Genomic DNA, 23,632 nt, shown 5'->3' with positions numbered 1-23,632 from the left:
TCTCTCTCCCTCTCTCTCTCCCTCTCCCTCTCTCTCTCCCTCTCTCTCTCTCTCCCTCTCCCTCTCTCTCTCCCTCTCTCCCTCCCTCTCCCTCTCTCTCTCTCTCTCCCTCTCCCTCTCCCTCTCCCCCTCTCTCTCTCTCTCCCTCTCCCTCTCCCTCTCTCTCTCCCTCTCCCTCTCTCTCTCCCTCTCCCTCTCTCTCTCTCCCTCTCCGCCTCTCTTCCCACCCATTGTTTTCATACCTCCTAGGTGACGGCTACCCTAGTCTTTCTGCTACAGCACCTACTGCTTCCACACCTCTTCCTTCTCCTGCCATTTTCTGTGTCAATTCCTTCCCTTAGGTCTATCATTGCTACCTGCATCAACCACTTAGGCATAGTTGTGCCATGGTCTTATGGCCTTTCCCTAACTCCCATTGTTTTTCTTACACCATGGCAGCCATGCCTTGTTGGTTTCCGTTCTTTCACTGTTTCCACTTTTGATCCTTCTTTGGTCTTTACTTCTGCTCCTGCCATGCCTATCTCTTCTAGCATCTCTTCTGCTTCTATATAGTTGCCTTTTGTGTTCTTGGTGTCCTTTCTGCTAATGCCGCTGTGCTTACTACCACATCTTCTGCTTATTTTACTACTTCTACATCCAATTCTAACTCCATCACTACTAATCCCTCTGCCACTACTACTGCTGATAACACTGACCCAAGAACTCCACTATGAATGACACTGGCTCCAACTCTGCAAAAATTTCTGCTTCTACCACATCTACATCAAATTTTGTTACGTCCACTTCCTCCCACGTCTACTCAGGCCACGTCCCCTGTGACTACATATACAGTCACGTGAAAAAGTAAGTACACCCCATGAAATGTTTGTTATCTTTTTAACATATGTGGACATATCAATATTTGATCTTTATTTAAACAGTATCTCTAGATAAAGGTGTTCTAATTGAACAAAAAACAATGAAAAATTGACTTTGCAATAATTTATTCAACAAAAAATTAACAGAGATGCCATTTCCTTCTGTGGAAAAAGTAAGTACACCCTTGGCTCTAATAGGTGGTATTGCCCCCTTTGGCAGAAACAACCTCAAGTAGGCGTTTCTTATAACTGTCTACCAGTCTCTGACATCGACTGGGAGAAATTTTTGCCCACTCCTCCATGCAGAATTCTTTCAGCTGTGTGATGTTTGAGGGGTTTCTTGCATGCACAGCTCGTTTCAAATCCCCCCACAACATCTCGATGGGATTTAGATCCGGGCTTTGACTTGGCCATTCCAGAACCCTCTATTTCTTTCTTTTCAGGCATTCCTTGGTGGATTTACTGGTATGTTTAGGGTCATTGTCGTGTTGCAAGGTACACCTTCGGTTGAGCTTCAACTTTCTGACAGATGGCCTCACATTATCCTCAAGCACCCTCTGGTACAATGAAGAATTCATAGTGGATTCTATGATGGTGAGCTGCCCAGGCCCTGATGCAGCAAAGCTGCCCCAAACCATAATATTTCCACCACCATGCTTTACAGTTGGTCAAAGGTTCTTGTGGTCAAATGTTGTCTTTGGATTTCGCCAAACATGTCTTCTAGTACTGTGGCCAAATAGCTCTCCCTTTGACTCATCTGTCCAGAGCACATTGTTCCAGAAGTGCTGGTCTTTGCCTAGGTGTTCATTGGCAAACTTTAGTCTTGCCCTGATGTTCTTTCTGGACAGCAAAGGTTTCCTCCTGGCACACCTCCCATGTAGATCAAATTTTTTGCAGCCTCTTTCTAATGGTAGACTCGTGCACTTTGACATCAACAGTGGCAAGAGCTACCTGTAGGTCCCGTGATGACATTCTGGGGTTCTTAGAGACTTCTTCCAGCATCTTGCGGTCTGCTCTCGGGCTGAACTTGCTGGGGCGGCCTGGCCTGAACAAGTTGGCAGTTGTTTGGAATCTTCTCCACTTGTAGATGATCTTCCGGACAATCAAATGATTGATTTCAAATTGTTTGGAGATCTTTTTAAATCCCTTCCCAGACTCGTAGGCATCTATAACCTTCTTTCTGAAGGCATCAGAGAGCTCTTTTGATCTAGGCATGGTGACGCCGCACACTTCAACAACAAAGAGCAAACCAAACTAAATGTCTGAGGTTTAAATAAGACAGGTTCCTCCAAGATCCTCTCTAACGATGTTCTACTCATTTGCACCTGAGCACCAAATTTGCACCAAATTTTAGGTATTTGAAGTGGTGATAAATGTAGGGGTGTACTTACGTTTTCCACATGCGAAATTTGCATTTATGTTTATTTAAATTATACAATGGACTACAAAATGTAAATGTTTCATGATATTTGTTATATTTTATCACCTTTATCTATCAATATTGTTGAAATGAAGATCAAATAGCTGTATGTTGAAATATGTTGAAAAAGTCAAAGCTTTACATGGGGTGTACTTACTTTTTCACGTGACTGTAGATGACTTTATAATTCTGACCCTACTTCCAACCCATTTGACACTGGTGTTGGCCCCTCTAGTGTAAGTGCGTCTCCTGACCCAATTACCATCATGTCCTTTGTCATTGTGGCTATTTAACGTGCTATCCCCTACTTTCCAAAATCAAAATTCTGCAGCAGCTATGTCATGCCAGGAACAGCTCCATAAAACTTTACCAATCAAAAAAAAAAAAATCATGTTTCCATTTTTATTTAAATTTATGTACAGCATTAACAAATCCTCTTTTGAGGTGCAAATTTTAAGTGTACTCTGACACCATTTTGTCATGTGTGCACACCTTACATTTGGTATCCTCAAGGAAAATTGTGTACACATGGAGATGGCTCCAAAAAGCCAAAAGGTCCAATTGGCTGAATGAACCACAGAGCAGGGATGAAGCATCACCCAATTATCTCGCCTGATCTAGCACTCACTCGACCTCTCTGATTCTTCCCATCAATAGCAGACACAAGATGAGTGTCACCTCACTAGTTCTGGCAGTTTCATTTAAAACGATGACCATGAAAACGAACGGGCATGGCAAATGGCACATTTATTCAATAAATAGTTTTCCATAAAACACGAGGAACATATCCTACAAAACCTCAATATAGACAATATTGAACATGCATTTTTCCATAACCTAACCAGAAACAAGTCCCCAATATGGCCATGGACTTGTATGGACTAATTAAATACCAGGAAGAGTCAGGCAGCAAAGATGGAAGTGAATTTTCCAAGTGGGACAAATGATCAACATAAGGAACGAGGGAATGGTACATCTTGCTGGTGGGTATTTTATATACTGTATATATCCCTGGTGCTGGTGCTGGTGCTGGTGCGGGTGCTGGTGCTGGTGGGTATGTACTGTATATAATGGTGCTGGTTTTATATTTTATATACTGTATATAGCCCTGGTGTTGGGCAAGCGGCTAGGGTGAGGGCTTAGGATCCTAGGATCCTGGGTTCGAATCCCGGTCGATCGCCGAATTAATGCCAGGGGGGTTGACTCAGCCTGTCATCCTTCCGAGGTCGGCTAATTGAGTACCAGTTCACTGGTAATTCCCTGTTTGTCGTAAAAAGGCGACAAAAAGGGTTGGCGTCAGGAAGGGCATCCGGCCGTAAAACATTGCTTCAAAAAGGGGACCAAAAAACAACAACCACGGTCCCCGAAAAAGGCCAACCCCCGCTTGCGGGGAAAAATGGCCTCTAAAGGTGGTTATATATATATATATATATATATATATATATATATATATAGTTATATACAGTATATAAAATACCTTGTATGGACTAATTACACAGCTGAGCAATTACACAGCAATTACACAGCTTTATATATATATATATATATTTGTGCAGCGTCTGTCCTGTCCTGTGTTGTGTTGTCACTGAACTACTTTCTCAAACTTTTATGAAATCGTACCAAACTTCTGGTATGCACATATCTCTCCCGTCGGTATGTCCAAAGGGTATTGTTTTGAAAAATTTTCCAAATTATTATTTATTTATTTTTGGAATTTTTTGGGGAATTTTTTTTTTCAACTTCAATTGTTTATCAAATGTGATATCACGTATATTACAAATACATTTGTGCAAAATAATTGTTTGAATTATGATTGGTTTAAACCATGACAAAACGGCAACTCGGGTACAGTCATTTATCTATATATCTACACATCTGGGCAGTGTCTGTGTTGTCACTTAACGACTCCCTCAAACTTTTGTTTCCGTGGTTGTGAAGTGTTTTTAATAACGTTGTGGTGGTTTTGAATCACGTGGTGGTGAGGTATTTTGAATCACGTGGTGGTGAGGTATTTTGAAATGACGTGGTGGTGAGGTGTTTTTAAATGACGTGGTGGTGAGGTGTTTTTAAATCACATGGTGGTGAGGTGTTTTAAAATCACATGGTGGTGAGGTGTTTTGAATTACCTGGTAGTGAGATATTTATAATTACGTGGTGGTGAGGTGTTTTTAATTATGTGGTGGTGAGGTGTTTTGAATTACGTGGTGGTGAATATATGAATGAATGAATTACTTGGTGGTGAGGTGTTTTTAAATGACGTGGTGGTGAGGTGTTTTTAAATCACATGGTGGTGAGGTGTTTTAAAATCACATGGTGGTGAGGTGTTTTGAATTACGTGGTGGTGAGGTATTTATAATTACGTGGTGGTGAGGTGTTTTTAATTATGTGGTGGTGAGGTGTTTTGAATTAGTTGGTGATGAGATGTTTTGAATTACTTGGTGGTGAGGTGTTTTGAATTACGTGGTGGTGAGGTGTTTTGAATTACATGGTGGTGAGGTGTAATCATCCCAAATTTCCAGTCTGCACCTACCCCTCCCCTATGTATGTGCTGAGGGGTTCTTTCTTGAAAAAAAAACATTCAACCTAAATCTTCAACCTAAATTGCTTATAAAAATGTAATATCACAAACACAACAAATACATTTGTGCAAAATAATTGTTTGTATTATGATTGGTGTAAATCATGACAACACAGCAACTCAGGTACAGTCATTATCCTCAGCTAAAATAAGCCCGTTCCTCAGTAACGACGCTTGGTGAGGCGAGCGCAGCGAGTAAATATATATATACACAATTTTTGTATACAGAGTCTAGGCTCGTGGAAGACCTAGGACCCAGAATGGATTAGGATGCAACATCACAAAAGGAACAGCAGAAAGAGAAGGGGAAATGCCAACAGTAGAGCTACGGGAGAAAATAAACGGAGACTGACAACAAGGGATGCATGGGTAAGATTGAGGGGAAGGAAGAGTGCAGCAGGTGGATAAGATGGATACAGAAACAAAATTTTGGAGGGAGGAGGATTAACGGGTGAAGAAAAGATCATGGTTTTCGATTGGAAACGATCTGAGATGGTGGTGAACAGCTGAAAGAGAGTGTGGGTTTTCTCAGGATTAAAAGACATATTCTAAAAGTTTGGCCAGCTTGTGATTTTGTCAAGGTTTGAAGAGAGGGAAGGCACTGGTGCCTGTTTATCTGAAGGATGAGTGATATCACGGCAGAGGGTAGAGTCATCAGCAAAGAGATAAAGAGGATTTTCCAGAGAGTCAGATATATTGTTCATGAAGACTAGGAATAGGACTGGGCCTATAACTCTGCATTGGTTCACCCCATCCTTGACCGGGCAAGGAGATGGAAGGATTCTATTGAAAGCCACATATTGGCTATGAGAGTGGGAGAAGTCAGTAACCGAGTGTGGAGTTGGCCTTGAATGTCATAGACAGAAAGTTTGGAGAGCAAGGCAGGATGCCAGATTATATGGGAAGCTTCAGCTCGATGTCTCAAGAAACGGCCCTGATCTCATATATGACACCGAGGGCCTCCATCCATTGTTGCACAAGTAGAAGCAGCACGTCCAAAGTAGAGTGACCTGGTCTGAATCGACATTGATCAGCTGAGATGGAGTCATTGGAGAAAAGGAAATAATTCATATCAACTGCGATTGATATGTGCAAGAGCAGCAGAGCTGGCTTTTCGGACATGTGAGCTGATGCCATCCTTTCCAGTTACAGAGTCGAGGGTTTGAAAAAAACCTATCCAACTTCTCATGGCCCAGGAGCAGTTTTGTACGACATGGGCATGGATACCGAGAGTGATGGGTTGAGGACACAAGATCTGGAAGCAAACACATAATTGAGGCATTCAGCATTCTCACGAATGGAGTCGGCTGTGGTGCCATTTGAAGAGAGGGAAGGGATGGAAGGGGAGCTTGCATACACCAGATACAGACTTAACAAGGCACCACCAGGTTTTGGAGGAGGGAGATGAGTTTGAAAGTTCATTCCTGACGTTGAACCAATGTTGCTTTTTGGCTCTCCTGAGAGTAGACACACACTTGTTGCATGCTTTATGGAATGATCTGAGGTTGCCTTCAGTCGTATTTGCTTTCTAGGAGGCGAATGCTAGTTGCTTCGAGGAACGTTTCGACGTTGGACGAAAACACGACAGGCAACGCAGGAATTAATATAAAAAAGTAAGACTCATCGTATCTGTTCTGGGAAACTTAGCTTTGATGAACTTGAAGGAGGAACTGCCAATCCGATGTCTCGATGTAGCAAACTCCGAACCAGGATTTGTGGAACATGATGTCAAAATTGAATGACTGAGAAGTGAACTATCCTATCTATCAAACATGACACAAGTTCTGCGAAAATACGAGCTTTAAAGCTCAGGTTCCAATTTGGAATCTCATTCAACTCGCACTGAACGAAGCTCAGTATAAGCCTCAAATATATTTTTGAACACTACCATAAACACCAAAGTAGTATTGACCTGGAATGATTACTTTTATGCACTTCATTCAATTTCACATTGTATGTGGAATAGCCCAGTTTACTTCTCATGAGACTAATTGCTCACATATCATTAAATAAAACTGTTTCATATATTATTCAAGAAGGAATGCTTTTATAGCTGGCTTATTATTAACATCCCTCTTTAAATCTACTATTCCCACTGATGTGCTGTTGTTGACAAACTTTCAAAAACACTGTATTGCAGCGTCTGTCTCATTTCTTCCCGGACTCAACAATTGGAGAGCTCGACGATGACTCCAGCAACATCATGGAAATCCTCAAGAGCTCTTTCAAAGTAAGAACAACTGGAACTTTCACGAATTCTCATCCTTCATCTTACTATAATTCACCAAATGTCCATCCGTCCGTCTGTCTGTCCGTCAGTCTGTCCGTCCGTTCAAAGGTACCGCAAAAACGGCTGAACCGATCGCCTCGATATTTTGGGTGGGTAATCCTGGGATCCCCGAGAGTAAAATAGGCTATATTGTTTTTCCATTTTTTTCCTCTAATTTTCCAGTTTTTCCAAACACGATGGAATAATATTTACCGATATGAACAGTGATGTGGCTTTTATTGAAATTCTACAAATACTGTTTATATTTTGATGATTTGCGTGTGATACGATTTAACGGATGTTTATATAAATCGTTTAAAACAAAAAAAGCCTCAATTTCTAATATTTTGCCTTTTCATTTGGGCCTCCCAATTGAAGCCCCGCCCATAGGGCGGGTACCGTTGCTAGTTGCACTAATGCGACAATTCTAGTATACAAAATTTATTTATTTATTCACAGTATTTATTCACGTCTATCTTGAAGTTCTAAGCTGAAGAAGAGGTACAAAATCATTCCCTTTTTTTTCCTAAAGAAAAGCGTACAGTTGATACCACGATTTGAAACACGATGGAATAATATTTACCAATATGAACAGTGATGTGGTTTTTTTATTGGAATTTTTAAAATAGTATAGATTTTGATGATCTGCGTGTGATATGATATAACGGATGTTTATATAAATCGTTTAAATAATCATTTGCGCCTCCCAATTGAAGCCCCACCCTTAGGGCAGGTACCGTTGCTAGTTTCATTCAATGTGTGTCGTGCTTTAAATCATGATGACATTTTAATACAGTCTCTGCCATAAAAAAAACTAACATGTAGAATTGATAATCTAATTGTTGAAAGCGTGTTCCAGCATTCATTTCAAGGGTCTTGTTGGCATGAGGAATTTACAGAACATCTGATTACAAGTTTAAACACAACTTAATTTCCTCATCCAACAATCGTTCAGCATGTGCAACTCATGCACCCTTAGGTTTTAAGAGGTGACACGAGGCGTTCCGAACAAATTTGAAACAGTCTTTCTAAGACACCGGCATGTGGATCATCCAAAAACCATATTGATCACATGTTGTAATGAGAATGGCACTCAGTAGAGCACATAGTCACGCATTCTGAACAACAATACCATTGTCAACTGAGCACTCTACTATTATGGCCCATATATCCATATCAACCATGCACCCTATTATGTCATATACATTGACATTATCCATAGCTTTATTGATTATTGATTGATTATATTAGGATATTTATCAACAACGTTTGTGTATATTAAGGCTAAATTGCATCAATGAAGATTAATATGAAAAAAAAAATCAAACTATTCCCCATGGCTAGTCGATCATATGTATGAAGTTTCGCATCGATCTGTAAAGCGGTTCTAAAGAAGAAGATTTAATAAATGTTTTTATTTTCAATATGGCCACCAGATCATGTGACCGATGATGTCATACATTTAATTTTTCACTCACATTGAGTCATAGATCAGATATATGAAGTCTCAGATTTTTTGAATGAGGATTTTGATTCAACCAATTATGTTTGGAATACCAATTCACTGATGTCATCGTTATTACTATATATTCCATGGCATTTGCCAAGTTACATTTTTTTGTTGAGTGGTTTTGGAGAAGATGTCCATATTTTCGCCTATAGTCAAATATGGCTATCATACCATGTGACCTATGACGTTGGTGTTATCAATAAAATATTCTCCATGGGGAGTCCATCCTCCGTTTAAAGTTTAGCATTGATTGGACAAACAGTTGCAGAGAGAAACAATTTTAATGTGAAAATATTGTTACGGACGCGGTTAAAGGATGTTATTTTACCGAGCGGTGGTATTACCGCGACCGAACAGTTATTCCCCGACTAGAACCCGATTCCACCCAAACGTTGGCCGTATCGCACCGCGGCTGCTCAATATGGAAAACTCTAAAGCGACCGAATACAAAGAGGAAGAAGACGTACAGAAGAGTAATTGGATTTATTATTTACACATATAAGCAGGAAGAAAGCAGTCACGTTTATTTACAGAAGATATTAGATACACAGTGCAACGCTAGCTTACCTACAGTCTTAATTAACCCAGGGACAGAACAAACAAGGACAGACTCACGCGGGGAATGATGATAGGACTGGCGGGAGATGGATGGCTGGCGGGATAGGGAGGTCCAACTGGTCCTGCAACCGATCGACTCGTTGGGCAGCCGCCGCTCCTTCGCGGCCCTGCTCCAAACTGCCGTCCAGGCCTCACGCTGCTGTGGCTGCAGTTTCGGTGGCTCCAGCTGCAGTAAGTGCAGTTTCGGTGGCTCGAGCTGCAGTAAATGCAGTTTCGGTGGCTCGAGCTGCAGCTCAACTCTGGACTTCTCTCGGACTCAACTCAAAGCGCCTCTCTTGGACTCAACCGCTTGGACTTCCTCTCGTCTCTCTGTAAAAGCTCATCTCTTTTTGGAAACGCCCTGCCTGCGGGTTATATAGGCCCCACCCCTCAACCTTCGCGAACCTCCTCGATGTTTCTCTCCACACCCTCTCCAAGTCCAACCCCTTGTTCGTGGTTGGTTGAGTGGGGCTGACTCACTCCTCCCCTCTATGACGAGGTGGGGACCCGCCTTTCTTCCCCAACCCTGCCTCGTGGTCAATGGCGGCAATTGTTGGTTGGCAATGCGAATGGCAATTGATGAAAAGGGGGGATGGAAGTTTTGGGAGTGGGAATGAAGGGAATCTATCTCTTTCACTGGTGCAATGGAGTATTTCAATTAATGGGAGACACAGCCTTACCCTAAAACACATAATAAGATATAACTATTGAACAGGGGTATTCTATGATTGGCTGTAGTGTGGATGCTTTATGGACTAATTATGGGGACGCCCTTTGACCTTTACACAACTCCGGAGGCAGGAGGTGCAGAATGAACACTAATAATAATACACACAATCAAAACAAAATACAGTCCTCATATCCGCAACAATATATAGATGTGGACATACACACAGACTTCAGGGATGTTGCAATCGTCCAGCAAACCTTTTGGGTTTGCGGGCGAGACGAACAATCCATTACAATGTCACTTTCATTCATTCATTTTTCATCATTCACCACAACACAGTATTGTGTAATTATGTCACACCGAAATGGGCATGTAATTATATTCAGCATTACATCTGTCTGAAGTTTGCACCTCATCCGTGTCCCATGATGTCACGTAAATAAATTGCATTAACAACAATCACATGTTCAGTGTTTTTTTTTTTATGGCAGAGAGTACACCTATCTTAACTTGTAAGGAACCACAATCCTTGCATTTAGGCCTGTGGATTTCATGAAAATGTTTGCTAACTATCTACGTAAATGACATTTCAGCTATGTTTTGGACATTTGGGAAATATGACTCCGATAAAAACAGGAACCAGGGGAAGCACACCTTCATGGCAATGTATTACGGTGCACCATGGGTAGAAAAACTGTTGATTGTGTGTGCACTTACAGGCCCTGCAGTCAAATATGCATCTGCAAGCTGAGAATATACCACGCAGCATCCGGGCTGATTTCTTTTCTGATAACCCGAATGAGAACATGCGGTCTTTAGGCACAGACTTCAAGGCCAAAGCAGGAGAAATTGTAAGACTTGATCACACTGCACTCTTAATAGTTTTATCTTCACTCTACTTTCTTTTTCATCCCGATATGTTCTCTTCATTCTTATAGGTTTTGGTCTCGGCATCTGTAAGCAGGTGAAATATACATAGTATTTAGAAACTAGCCGCTTTCTTATTATATTCAGTCCTCATAATATCGTCAATATTATCACCAGTTGTAATGTAATTTGAAGTTGTGGTCACATATTAAACTAGAGCAATGCGGCTGTGTCGCCAATATGCCTCCACATAGTCCCACAAGGGTTAGATGGCCTCGTTCGCTGTCCTAAAAATAAACAAGTTTGATTTAAGTCCCTTCAGCTGTTCTCAAGTATCACATTTTCACCCGCCATGACAGGTTTCACATCGGTTGGTGAAGCGGTTTCAGAGAAGTTATTTTTCTATAAATATCGGCTTTCAAGCTAATATGGCTGCCATGCCACGTGACATATGACCTTAAAAATGTCCACTCTGCATATGTATGGGTTGGGGATCACGTTTGTGAAGTTTCCTGTTGATCATATAGGGTTTGTTTTTCTATCCAAGATGGCTGCCAAACCACGTGACCTATGACATCATCATTTTAAAACTATATGCAAAAATGGTGTTAAGTGATATTTGTAAAATTTCACATCGATAGGGTAAGCGGTTTCAGAGATAATTATTTAATATTTTCCTTTAATCCAATATGGCTGCCACATCATGTGACCAATGATGTTTTCGTGATCATCTTTTAATCGCCATGCCAAGTCAATGACACACGTAAAGTTTCGAGACAATCAATTTGGTCGTTTGGGAGAAGATGTTTTTTAAAGGTTTTAGGTTAAATCCAATATGGCTGCCAAACCATGTGACCTATGATGTCATAAATATAATATTTCAATACAAATGGGTCATAGATCATGTTCATGCAATTTCAGATATTTAGGATAAGGAATTCTATTAAAGCATTTTTGGCTGGCATACCACTTCACCAATGATGTCATCATTGTCATGCTTTTGTTCCCCATTGGGAGTACTTGACAATGTGCCAAGTTTCAAATTTTTCCATTCAGTGGTTTCGGAGAAATAATTTTTTAATTATTTGCGTTTAGGCTAACATGGCTGCCATACCACGTGACCTATGATGTCACCATTATCATAAAAACACTCTGCACGGGTGTCACTCCTACCCTGAAAGTTTCGCCTCAATTGGACATGTGGTTGCTGAGAAAAACGAGGTTTAGCCCATACGGACGGACAGATGGACAACCCGAAAACATTATACCTCCGGCCACCTTCGGGCGCGGAGGCATAAAAATCCTTTGTACTGTCCTTACCATAAAATAAATACCACACGTTCAGTCCCAGGAATAAGGTTGCATAGTATTTCAGGGAGGTGTATTTTTTATACAAAAGTAAATTTTAAATTACAAAATTTGGAGAACATAGAGCAATTTACATGAATTACCAACCAATAAGAGACAAGAAAACAATGTATCTGTTATGATTATGTGATTCCTAACAAATAAGGGTATTTACATTATTGATTCATGAATGTTGGAATTATTGTTGAGAACTGTTGTAAAAATGTCTAAGTTGAACATTGTCGTGTTTTTATTATTATCAAAGACAGAATTTGTTTTTCAATTTATGGACAAGATAATTCAATGATTTATTCTTCAACTTTCATGCAGAAGGCAGACTGCTCTCAGATAAAAGAAAATGCTTTAAAATGGCAGAGATGCAGTTGCGGTATTAAGGTTAGATGTGTAAGATTTATGTGTCTAATAGTCTGTGGGCTGAGTAGGGTTTACATGCACCACCCCCACAACTTAACTTCCCGAGTATGTCCATGTACCCCCCACCCTAGGGGTTAGGAAAAACCATGTTAACAGAAAAAAAACTCATTCCCAAGGTACCTCCCACGCATATTTTGATGTTACCCCCCTGTGTCGGTGATTTCCGAAAATTAGGGGTAGGCGAAATTCAAATGGCCATAACTTTTTACCTAGTCATCCTATGGTTGCATATGTCCCCTCAAAATGTTTGTCCTGGGACACTCTTTACAATGATATGTGTTATATGCAAATGAGGTCACTAATGAGGTCACCAGAGGTCAAACCATGACGTAATTTGGGGGTTGCCCAAAATCCATGACCTTGAAAGTTAAAAATGACCTGAGGTAGGCAAGAAATTGGTAAAGGAATGTTTTATTATGCCTTTTTGATAGTACATATATCAAGACAGTTTATGCAAAAAAACAGCTTCGAAAAATTCCAAGTATTGACTGGTTGGCGGTCGTTTGAATTTAGAGGACGAATTCGAAAAATGACTGATTGCCAAAGATGATTGGCAAGATGATGAAAGGTACAGGATTGTCCGACATTCTACTAGAAGCTGGTCTGTCTTCACCAGGATCGATCAGTGGTGTGATATCTGGTAAGAACTACGGACGGTCTATTCACTGTCACAAGGTGTTGGTGGAGTCGTTGGAACGCCTACTGCTCGTACGTTTCCTTGATGGCCGAGGCGAGAAATTGCCCTTTGACGGAAGTCCACAGGAATCAAAGCATCTGATCATGGAACTGATTCAGTCAGTGGGGAGCAAAACTGAAGCAGCAGTTTTGCAGGATACAGTCCTCAGATCTTACATAGAAGACTACCTCAAGTTTCGTGATGGTGTAAGGCAAGGTGAACTTGGCAAAACTGCTAAGCTATGGATGTCCTACATAGATCGTGTGTGGTTGACCCTGGCATTACTTGAGGCAGTGAAGACAAATGACTTCGTTCTCTATGGTGAATGTCTTGGCTTGATGCCTGATCTTTTCTTTAGTTTCGATGGTCAGAACTACGCTAGGTACTTGACATTCTTTGCTCTTTTCATCGCAAATATCGAGAGGTCTCATCCTGGAGCAACGGACTTGTTGAAACGGGGGGCAATAAGTGTAGCTCGATCATTCATACCAGGGAATAGATGTGCAGTCGACACGACTATTGAAGAGACATTCATGAAAAACGCGAAATCCAGGGGAGGGGGTGGAAGTGGAGCAGGGATATCTGGCATCTCGACTAATTATGGGGCGTACCAGAGATGGGCACGGACTTCAAAAGAAAGGGCTGAGTACTTCCAAGCGACCTACAGCATGGCTGACATGGCACCAGATGCAGAGACGGGGAAGAAACACAAGGATGTACGTCATGCTGAAGTGCAGCGCAGTGAAAAGCAGGTGAAACGGACTGTAGAAGCTGTGACAAGTTTCAATAACCCCTTCGAACTTCCGGATGCAGACAAGTTATACTGCCTTTCTTCTGGTGCACCCGCCAGCTCTGACGTTGAACGGGACATTCTGCGTGCAGAATCCGCAGGAGCAGACCGGAAGAAAAACTTTATAGAGGAACGGCTGAAGACACATGAGAATTTCTTCGAGCCGATCAAAAGACTAAAGTTGAAAACAATGGAAGATATGAACAAGGCTGTGCTAGTCAAATCCTCCACAAATAAAACCGTTGAGTATAAGCAGCAGGGAAGCATCACATTTTAACTGCTAGTTCAGTCCCAAAAGCTTCCTGGAGCAAAACTCGACCTGCGGGAGCTACTGACCTATCCTGTAACACCAGTGCCATTGAGTCTAGCAGGAGCACATGGATATATGGCAAAGACAGATAGGTCTAAGGGACTCGCCTATCTTGTAAAGGATTTGGACGAGGACTGTTCATCTGCACCTCCTGATATCAAAGACAGTCTGGTTATCGAGGACGGAAATGCTTGTTTCTATTACATGAGGGAAATACCAAACACTTTTGGGGAAATAGCTCAGAAGGTATTCAAGTCTCTAACAACAAAGCATGATGTTTTCTTCAGCACAGACATGTACAAGCCAGATTCAGTCAAGTCAGCAGAACGACGGAGGTGGGGTTGTGGAGATAAGCTCATCGTAAGTGGTGAAAAAACAAGAAGACCAAAAGACTGGGGAGTTTTCCTAACCAATGATGAAAACAAAGAACAACTGATCAGAATCCTATTGTCCACTTGGAGTGGTGGTGAATTCACAAGCTCACTAAAGGATCGGAGTGTTACCATTGTTGTAGAAGGGAGGGCATACCGTCTAACATCTGATGGGGAAACCACTTCAGTAGAGGAGCTTGTTGGTCTCAAGTCAACTCAGGAAGAAACAGACTCGCGGATCATTCTGTACTGTCTGTACGCTAAGGAAGTCGGGTACAAATGTGTGCGGGTTCGCAGTCCAGACAGCGATATCTTCTTCATCTTGTTGTTCCATGTTAGTCGATTAGAGGGGATCAGAATACTGTTCGAAACAGGGAAAGGCAATTCGAAACGTTGCTTGGACATGAACAAAATCACAGAATCCGTTTCACCTGTTTTACGATCAGCATTACTTGGCCTTCATGCTCTCAGTGGCTGCGACAGCACGAGTGCTTTCAAGGGGAAAGGGAAAATCAAAGCGATAAAACTTCTCCAAAAGAGTATCAATTTCCAGGAGGCATTCTGTCGAGTTGGTGAAAGTTGGGAAGTGGACAATGACGTCCAGCACATGCTGGAGGAATTCACTTGTGCACTGTATGGGAAACCAAACGTCAAAACTGTAAATGAACTGAGGTACCTTGTACTACAGGCTAAGTGTGCCACTGGAGGCACCCTGGATCCCAAGAAGTCGTTCGACATGGGTTCCTTGCCCCCATGCAAAAGCTGTCTGCAACAGCATGCCGAACGTGCGAATTATCAAGTTGCCATATGGAGGCGAGCTCACATCCCAAATCCTGATATGCCGAATCCAATTCATGGACATGGATGGGTAGACGAAAGTGGGACCCTGCAGCCAAAATGGACAGATCATGACATTTTGCCAACCAAACTGGTGGATATCCTTGAACAGAAACTGGAGAGTGAGAACAGTGATGATGAGGAGGAGGAGGATGGAGATGATAACAATGACCAAGGCGATGAAATGTCATGTACAAGTGAAGAGAGTGGAAGTGAGAGCGACGATGATTAAGTTCTGTCATTAAACTGAAGTGAAGTTGGTTGAACCACAATCAATGTCACATCTTACAGGTTAGCTTTTATTTGGGGCATAGAATTCACTCGGGGAATGGTGTAACTTGGATCTGAATGGTGACATAATTTCTTAAATAACTGTAATAATTTTTTTGGTTGGTTTTGTGATTATTGCGAACTGGCAAATGACTTTCCTTGAAAGAAAATTATGCACCCAGTTGACCTTTGACCTTGATAATCTGACCTTGAATGTCAGATTATAGCCAGTTTTGGAATATTATGTTATGATACCACCTTTCAACCCATTTAGCAAATCTTTGTCATCAAAACCAAGTATTGATGCTTTGGAGGTTGAAAGAACAAATTTTGGTCATTTTTCGAATTCGTCCTCTACATTCAAACGACCGCCAACCAGTCAATACTTGGAATTTTTCGAAGCTGTTTTTTCCATAAACTGTCTTGATATATGTACTATCAAAAAGGCATAATAAAACATTCCTTTACCAATTTCTTGCCTACCTCAGGTCATTTTTAACTTTCAAGGTCATGGATTTTGGGCAACCCCCAAATTACGTCATAGTTTGACCTCTGGTGACCTCATTAGTGACCTCATTTGCATATAACACATATCATTGTAAAGAGTGTCCCAGGACAAACATTTTGAGGGGTCATATGCAACCATAGGATGACTAGGTAAAAGGTTATGGCCATTTGAATTTCGCCTACCCCTAATTTTCGGAAATCACTGACACAGGGGGGTAACATCAAAATATGCGTGGGAGGTACCTTGGGAATGAGTTTTTTTTCTGTTAACATGGTTTTTCCTAACCCCTAGGGTGGGGGGTACATGGACATACCCGGGAAGTTAAGTTGTGGGGGGGGGGGGGGGGGTGCATGTAAACCCTACTCAGCCCACGGACTATAAGTGCTGATATAATAAAGTCAGACAAAGGATATTCTGAGGTCATTCAGGAAGTTTGCTACCTTCTAAGGGTTCGTAATTTTCTTTTGTTCTGTTTGACCTTTTTCTGGAGCCTCAACCTCATTGTACAAAAATGTCGTCTTGAATCCGAAGATCTCGAGTTGACGTTGAATAAAAATAACGTCGGATTTTCTGTCGCACTTCCTTCAGAATACCTTCCGGGTAAAACTCACAGCCCAGAAAGAGATGGACGGCAAACCCATATGTGAGCAATACAAGAGTGAGAAGAAGGGTTCTTTCACAGTGAAACCAGCACGGTTTTACCATGGCCTCGAGATCGACTATGAAATTCTGTGTGCTTGTCCTTGTGAGGTGAGTCTCAAGGCTTATGAAAAAATATTTTGAAGCAAATATGTGTTTTTATATTTGAAGCATACAGCTCAATGCATATTTACAATATTAAGGTATGATATTGAAAATAAATTTCAAAAACTCAAATTTTCTTTCAGCTGATTATCTCCATCACCGAAGGTGGTTGGAGGTAATGTTTTCACCCCTGTCTATTTGTTTGTCTCTTTGTAAACAGAATGTCTCAAAAGTTGTGGATGGATTTAGACAAAATTTGGTGGAGAGGTTGGATATGTGATGCCGATGAAATGATTCAATTTTGGTGAAGATCCGGATCCGGATCCGGATACGAGAATTTTAAAATTTTTATGAGTGATTCTTCACCATTTAGTGATCGGGCCAAAAATGATATATTCCATGATATTTCAAAAAGTTGTGGATGACTTACGACAAAACTTGGTGGATGAGTTGGGCAGGTGTCAAGAACAAGCCGATTATATTTTGGTTAAGATCTGACCATATCTGACCTATCAGTGGGATACAAAACGTAAACTGTTCAGCCTGGCGGAGGTTTGCGCTCGACGGAGTGTCATTCTAGTTGGTTCATGAGTTATCAAGTGACCACTATATTCGTCATGTGTGTGTGTCTGTCTGTCTGTGTGTGTCTGTATCTGTCTGTCCGCAGCATAACTACCCGATGATATCATCCGATCTTGATGAAACTTGGGTGGGAGGTTGATATCATGATCTAGTTGTGTCCTGCCCATTGTGGGCGGAGCCACGCCCGAAAAAGATGTCTTTTTAGGGGGTAATCGAGTTCAAGCTACATCTTCTCCAAGGGGTTTGGTGGAATCTGACAGGGGTTTCGATATTTGGTTAGGCCAATGTCATGTGTCTAGCCCCACGGAGCTCGATTTTTATATATTTTTAAAATTTATTTATTTTATTATTATTATTTATTGTTTTTCATTTCATTTTTCACCGAATTTTCGGTATTGTGTAGCTAACTAACCTCATAACTGATTATACATTATTTTCTATCTTATTTCAAGGTCAGTAACCTTCGTTTTGACATTTCCAGGCCTGTTTCGGTTATAGTCCGTCCGTTGTCATTGAATACCGCTCGCTCGTGAACCATCGTCGTCTCCTGACTTGTTTTATTCTATTTCAATATCGATTGTCAGAACATCCTCGTTTTTGTAAATCTTTTGTTGTTAAATTGTGAATATGTGTATGTGGAAGATATAATGTTAGATGTGAAAATAAATGATCATTTTGTAGATCAGACCACTTATTTTTTGATGATTTTGATTATAATGGCATATCCCAAAAAAAAGAAAGCAGCATTTTTGGAAAAAGAAATTAAATATGGGGCACAGTATTACAAAAACCATAGGGGCAATACCCCCAATGAGTTTATTTTCACCTGGTAGAATAAACAGTCTACTGTACTGACTAACGGCATTTAACAATTTATATCAATTTCAATGGCTGCTAGAAGACAGGGCAGCATGTAGAATCATACTAACATAATCATAAGACTTTAAACAAACAAACAAAAACAAAAAATACCTATTTTGGGGGGCAACCACCAAAATAGATATTTGCTTTCTTCTCTGAAACTACACAGACGATTTCGATGAAACTTTACCACAACCTTCATCACCCGTGATGTACCAAAGTTTGTTCACGACATTTAAAAAAATCTGCCCCTTTGGGGATCTACGGGGGGCAGAGGGGGGTGGGTTGCCCCCCAAAATAGGTATTTGCTTTCTTCTCAGAAACTACATATGCAATTCTGATGAAACTTCACCACAAACTTCATCATCCGTGACATACCAATGTTTGTTCAAGGAATTAGAAAAATTGGTTTTGTTTGTTTGTTTAAAGTCTCATGATTATGTTAGTATGATTCCACATGCTAGATTCCACATGATTCCACATTCCACATGCTTCCACAAGCCACATTCCACATGCAAGTCTTCTAGCAACCATTGAAATTGGTTTAAAATACCTTTAGTCAGTGCAGTATACTGTTTATTCTACCAGGTGAGCACAAGGTGATGTCTACCAGGTGATGCCCCTATGTTTATTTGTTATGTTCTGGTCTTGCTCCTCCTGCCCTCACACATTTTTGCCGAGACCTTGGTCCTCCAGGTCATATGCATTCTACAAGAAACCCATTGCGTATTACCTTTCCTAAGTCTAAATGGGACGCTCAACTTCATCCTTTCCTACACCTCTTTTCTCACCTGTGTGACTGTCTCCCTCAATCCATTCTCTTGAGCTCTTCCTTACAATATTTCAAATCTGCGGCCCACCACCCCCATTCTCTCCCACATAGTCTCTCCCATTTCCACTACTAAGCTTCAGTACAGCTGCTAAGTTTAAGGTGTATAACAATGGACCTCAATGTGACCAGACTTGAAATGTCTTGGGTTATATGCTTCCGGAAATGGTTTGAAATTTCTAATTCATCTCCCACACTGTCCAGACTTATCTTGTGATATCCATATAATTGGACCAATCAAAGAACATTGTGCAACATTTGGTTTATTTGGTTTATTTGATGTTGAAGATGTCAAAGCAGGTGTGCTGAAATGTATGTGTACCTTTCTCAATGATTTCTGCACTTTATCATTGCAAAGGGTGAAGTGATGTTCTTGTCTATGGCGAGTACCTTGAGAAATAGGCGAACTTTGATCAACTCCCCTCTACTTTTTGATTCTAGAGAATGAAAAAGGCCACATCAAACTCGTGTGTGTGTGCGTGTGTGTGTGTATGTGTGCACGTGTGTGTGTGTGTGTGTGCATGTGTGTGTGTGCATGTGTGTGTGCATGTGTGTGTGTGTGTGTGCACGTGTGTGTGTGTGTGTGTGTGTGTGTGCGTGTGTGTGCATGTGCATGCGCACGTGTGCATCTGCATGTGTGTGTGCATGTGCATGCGCACGTGTGCATCTGCATGTGTGTGTGCATGTGCATGCGCACGTGTGCATCTGCATGTGTGTGTGCATGTGCATGCGCACGTGTGCATCTGTATGTGTGTGTGCATGTGCATGCGCACGTGTGCATCTGCATGTGTGTGTGCATGTGTATGCGCACGTGTGCATCTGCATGTGTGTGTGCATGTGCATGCGCACGTGTGCATCTGCATGTGTGCGTGCATGTGTGCACCACCTTAAGTTAAAGCAGTTGGGTTTATCCATTGTTCATAAAAGTCACAAATAACCAACAAATCTTATTAAGCAACACTTTACTTTTTTAACTTAGCCTCAAGTAATTTCGTTCTTGATTCACAAACTTTCTCATGCCAATAATCCAACTTTGACATGCTGCAGCAGCCATTTTATATCTAACTTGGACATTGTTTCCAGCTGTGTTGTCCTGTGTTTCTCAATATTCAAAAGCAAATAATTTCTCTGAGAGTTAGGCCAAAGACCACGCGATCATCTTTGGAGACGTGCTCTTTCTTGGATTCCAACTGGCATGATGTCATGTTTATATGGATACTAACATTTTTCTTCTCTGGTACTCCCTTCAGATCAATGCATTGCTTCCCCCTTTCTCCTGGATTTCTTGAGTGGTGCATAGGTGGAGTGAGCTGGCAAGCTGTTTGTTATATTTGTTGGTGACCAGGTGCGAGTGCACCTGTGTTGTGATGCGAAGCGGCATGCCTGGTGGTGTCTTACTTTTGTGGTGTTGAAAGTGTAGGCCTACCATGCCAGTGTTGCCTAACCTATTGATGATTCGTGTTGTGTATGGACATCAATTGTTTCACTATCAGTGCCACCTTCTTGGCTTTTGCATGCCATTCCTCAAGTACCGATTGCCAATGTTTATTGGGTGTGATGCCCAATATGATTGGCTTTAAAAATATAGGGTTATAACACCTATTTCAGTTTTAATATATATGTATATGTATATGTATGTATGTATGCATATACAGACTTGGCATTTAATATGGAATATTTTTTTTGTGGGGGTGAACTTACTTTTCAAGATGACTTAGAACCAAAAGTTCATTGGAATTATGTTGAAATTATTCTAGATTTTGTTAATGTGACCTTTAAAAGAAACAAAAACCACATTTGACATTTCGAAGCAAATAAATTGATCCTTGAAAGTGATGGAAACTGATATCGAACTCAATTCACGGACAGTACTGTGTTAAACTTCTGTACATTTTCCAGAAGTATCTCTTTATTTTGCACATTAGCCAAAAAAAATTTCAACAAAAACAAAAGCTAAATTATGACTGGGATTACGGACAGTAAAATTACAGTTCAGTACTTGGTGTAACCCCCACGAGCATTCAGGAGAGCACGTACACGTCGAGGCATGCTGTTCACGAGATTTGCCAAGGTTTGGACAGGAATCGCTTGCCATGCAGTGACAATAGCCTGCTGCAATTCACGCACAGAGGTCGGCTGCTGGTCCAAGTTGTCGATTTGACGCGTTAATTCTGCCCACAAGTTCTCTATCGGATTCATATCCGGGGACATGGCAGGCCACTCCATATGCTCCACACCACGGTCAGCAAGAAAGTGTTGGGTCATGCGAGCACGATGAGGCCGTGCATTGTCATCTTGGAAGACAAAGTTTCCTCGAAAGGCTGCACGAGCAAATGGAAGCAATATTTCTTCCAGAATGACCCTGTACTTGAACTGGTTCAGGTTTCCATTCAGAACAACCAGATCAGTTTTGCCCCCTGCATGAAAAGCAGCCCAAACGGTCACCCCACCACCTCCAGCTTGGACTCTTGGCACTATACAATCTTCGGTGTGGGCTTCATGCACTTGTCTGCGCACTCGGACGCGGCCATCTTGACGATAGACCAGAAATCTAGACTCATCACTGAAGGTCACGTGATTCCAGTGTCCTGGCTGCCATTGACGGTGCTCTCTGGCCCACTGCAATCGGCGCTGGCTGTGTTGTCTGGTCAGGCGTGGCTTTCTCAGGGGACGCCTGGCACGATAGCCTGCTTGAACCAGTCGTTGGCTGACTAGCCTTCTGGATACAGGCACATTTGTCAGTTGCTGCCACTCAGCCCTAAGCCGATTAGCTGACTTGGTACGGCCATTGCAGACTAACTGGTGCAGCTGGCGATCATCTCTCCTTGTGGTTCTGCGTGGACGTCCTGGCCTCGGTATTGGAGTAGGGACACCCCTCTGAGCATTTCGTTTCAGGATCTTTGACACCTGACCTTGAGTGATGCCATACTGCCGAGCAATAGCACGCTGTTTCATGCCAGAATTTCGTAAAGCCACCACTCCATGACAAACAGCATTGTCAAGTTGACGGACCATCTCCAGAGGAAGCGGCAATAACTTTTGGAGACGTGCAGCAGTTGTTTTCCACTAATACAGAACGCAACAACCCTTATATACCCGATTGTGAAGCCAATCGTCAAATGTACCTGTCCTTACATTTTGTCATGCCACCTGTAATATAATCCTGTTATTGACTTCTTGCTGCGAAAGACAATCAGTGACATGGTTCTTTCAACAAAGACATCACCGAAGAGTAAAAGAAACTCACCGGATTGATATGCTGAGTTCAGAAAGTAAACCCAAGTCAAGAAAAAAAAAATTCCATATTAAATGCCAAGTCTGTATATATATATATACATACACACACGTATTGTAAATGATTTTAAGTGTCTCCATGCTTGTTTGTTACTCCTTCATGGCTGAACCGTAGCACCTGGAGTCCCCAAATTTTGGGTGTAGGTACTTCAGAATCTAAGCAAGCTGAATAAGTTTATTGGCAAGGGTCATGTTGTGAGGTGTGCCATCCCTCTCTCAGCAGTAGTTAGCATAGGAACTTGGAATTTAGCCAGAGTGCCGGTGATAGCTCACATTCTCTTCACCAAGGACACAGTGGGATATATAATGTCCACCAACTAATACTGGCAGATGGGACGCCCAGCTTAATGTCCATCTGAGGGACGGAACACACTTTGATGAATTACCTTGCCTGTGAAACACTGGGATGACAGTTTATAGATGGATCTGGATTCAAACCCAGGTTAAACAGCTTATAGGTGAGTGAGCATATCTCTGGGCCATCCTGCCATCATGCGTATATATAATGGTCTCGAAAAAAATCCATGATGTTCAGATATAATTTTTCAGGATACATATTGATTGTTTTTAAACGCTTCTCTTACATCCTGATAGTTTTGTGTTATCTGTGGTCTCACATTCTCATATCCACAGGCTTCTCCTGGATCAGGCTCAACTTGCAACAACAATGGAGACATGTTTTGTGGACATTGTTACTGTCATGAGGGATGGTAAGATTTCCAACTTTTGATTTGCAATATCTCTGATATTTAATTTGCTCTGAAGTTTGAAGGGTTATTATCATCACCTTGGGTGCTGCACTTGATTTATTTGGATAATGTCTGCAAGACCCAAACTTCTCCAACTCCTGAAAACTTTTCCTTGTGTGAATCATACAGCTGTGGTTGATCGGCTTACTTGCGGAACAAGAGGAAAATGCTTTCCTCCTAACCAGCCAGTTTGCCATTGGGTAGAAAAGGAAAGTGGCTCACTCATTTATATCACTTGTGGTGGGCACATGTTTCGGAGAA

At 41.6% G+C, this 23,632-nt stretch overlaps 1 protein-coding gene across 4 annotated transcripts in view; it reads left to right on the top strand.

The window, feature by feature from the left end:
* ITGB4 (integrin subunit beta 4) overlaps positions 1-23,632 on the top strand; it is a 177,898-nt gene that overhangs the window by 41,842 nt on the left and 112,424 nt on the right. For all 4 annotated transcript variants that reach the window (XM_078780662.1, XM_078780657.1, XM_078780648.1 and 1 more), the window contains exons 10-13: positions 6,996-7,085; positions 10,621-10,752; positions 16,901-17,062; positions 23,256-23,332. In XM_078780662.1, coding sequence (XP_078636788.1) covers positions 6,996-7,085; positions 10,621-10,752; positions 16,901-17,062; positions 23,256-23,332 — 461 coding nt within the window. The remainder of the gene's footprint in view (positions 1-6,995; positions 7,086-10,620; positions 10,753-16,900; positions 17,063-23,255; positions 23,333-23,632) is intronic.

This window comes from Myxine glutinosa, chromosome 1, assembly GCF_964187855.1.
Source record: "Myxine glutinosa chromosome 1, kmMyxGlut1.1, whole genome shotgun sequence".
NCBI lineage: Eukaryota > Metazoa > Chordata > Myxini > Myxiniformes > Myxinidae > Myxine > Myxine glutinosa.
The sequence above is the reverse complement of the archived record's forward strand: the minus strand, read 5'-3'. Positions and strand labels throughout refer to the sequence as shown.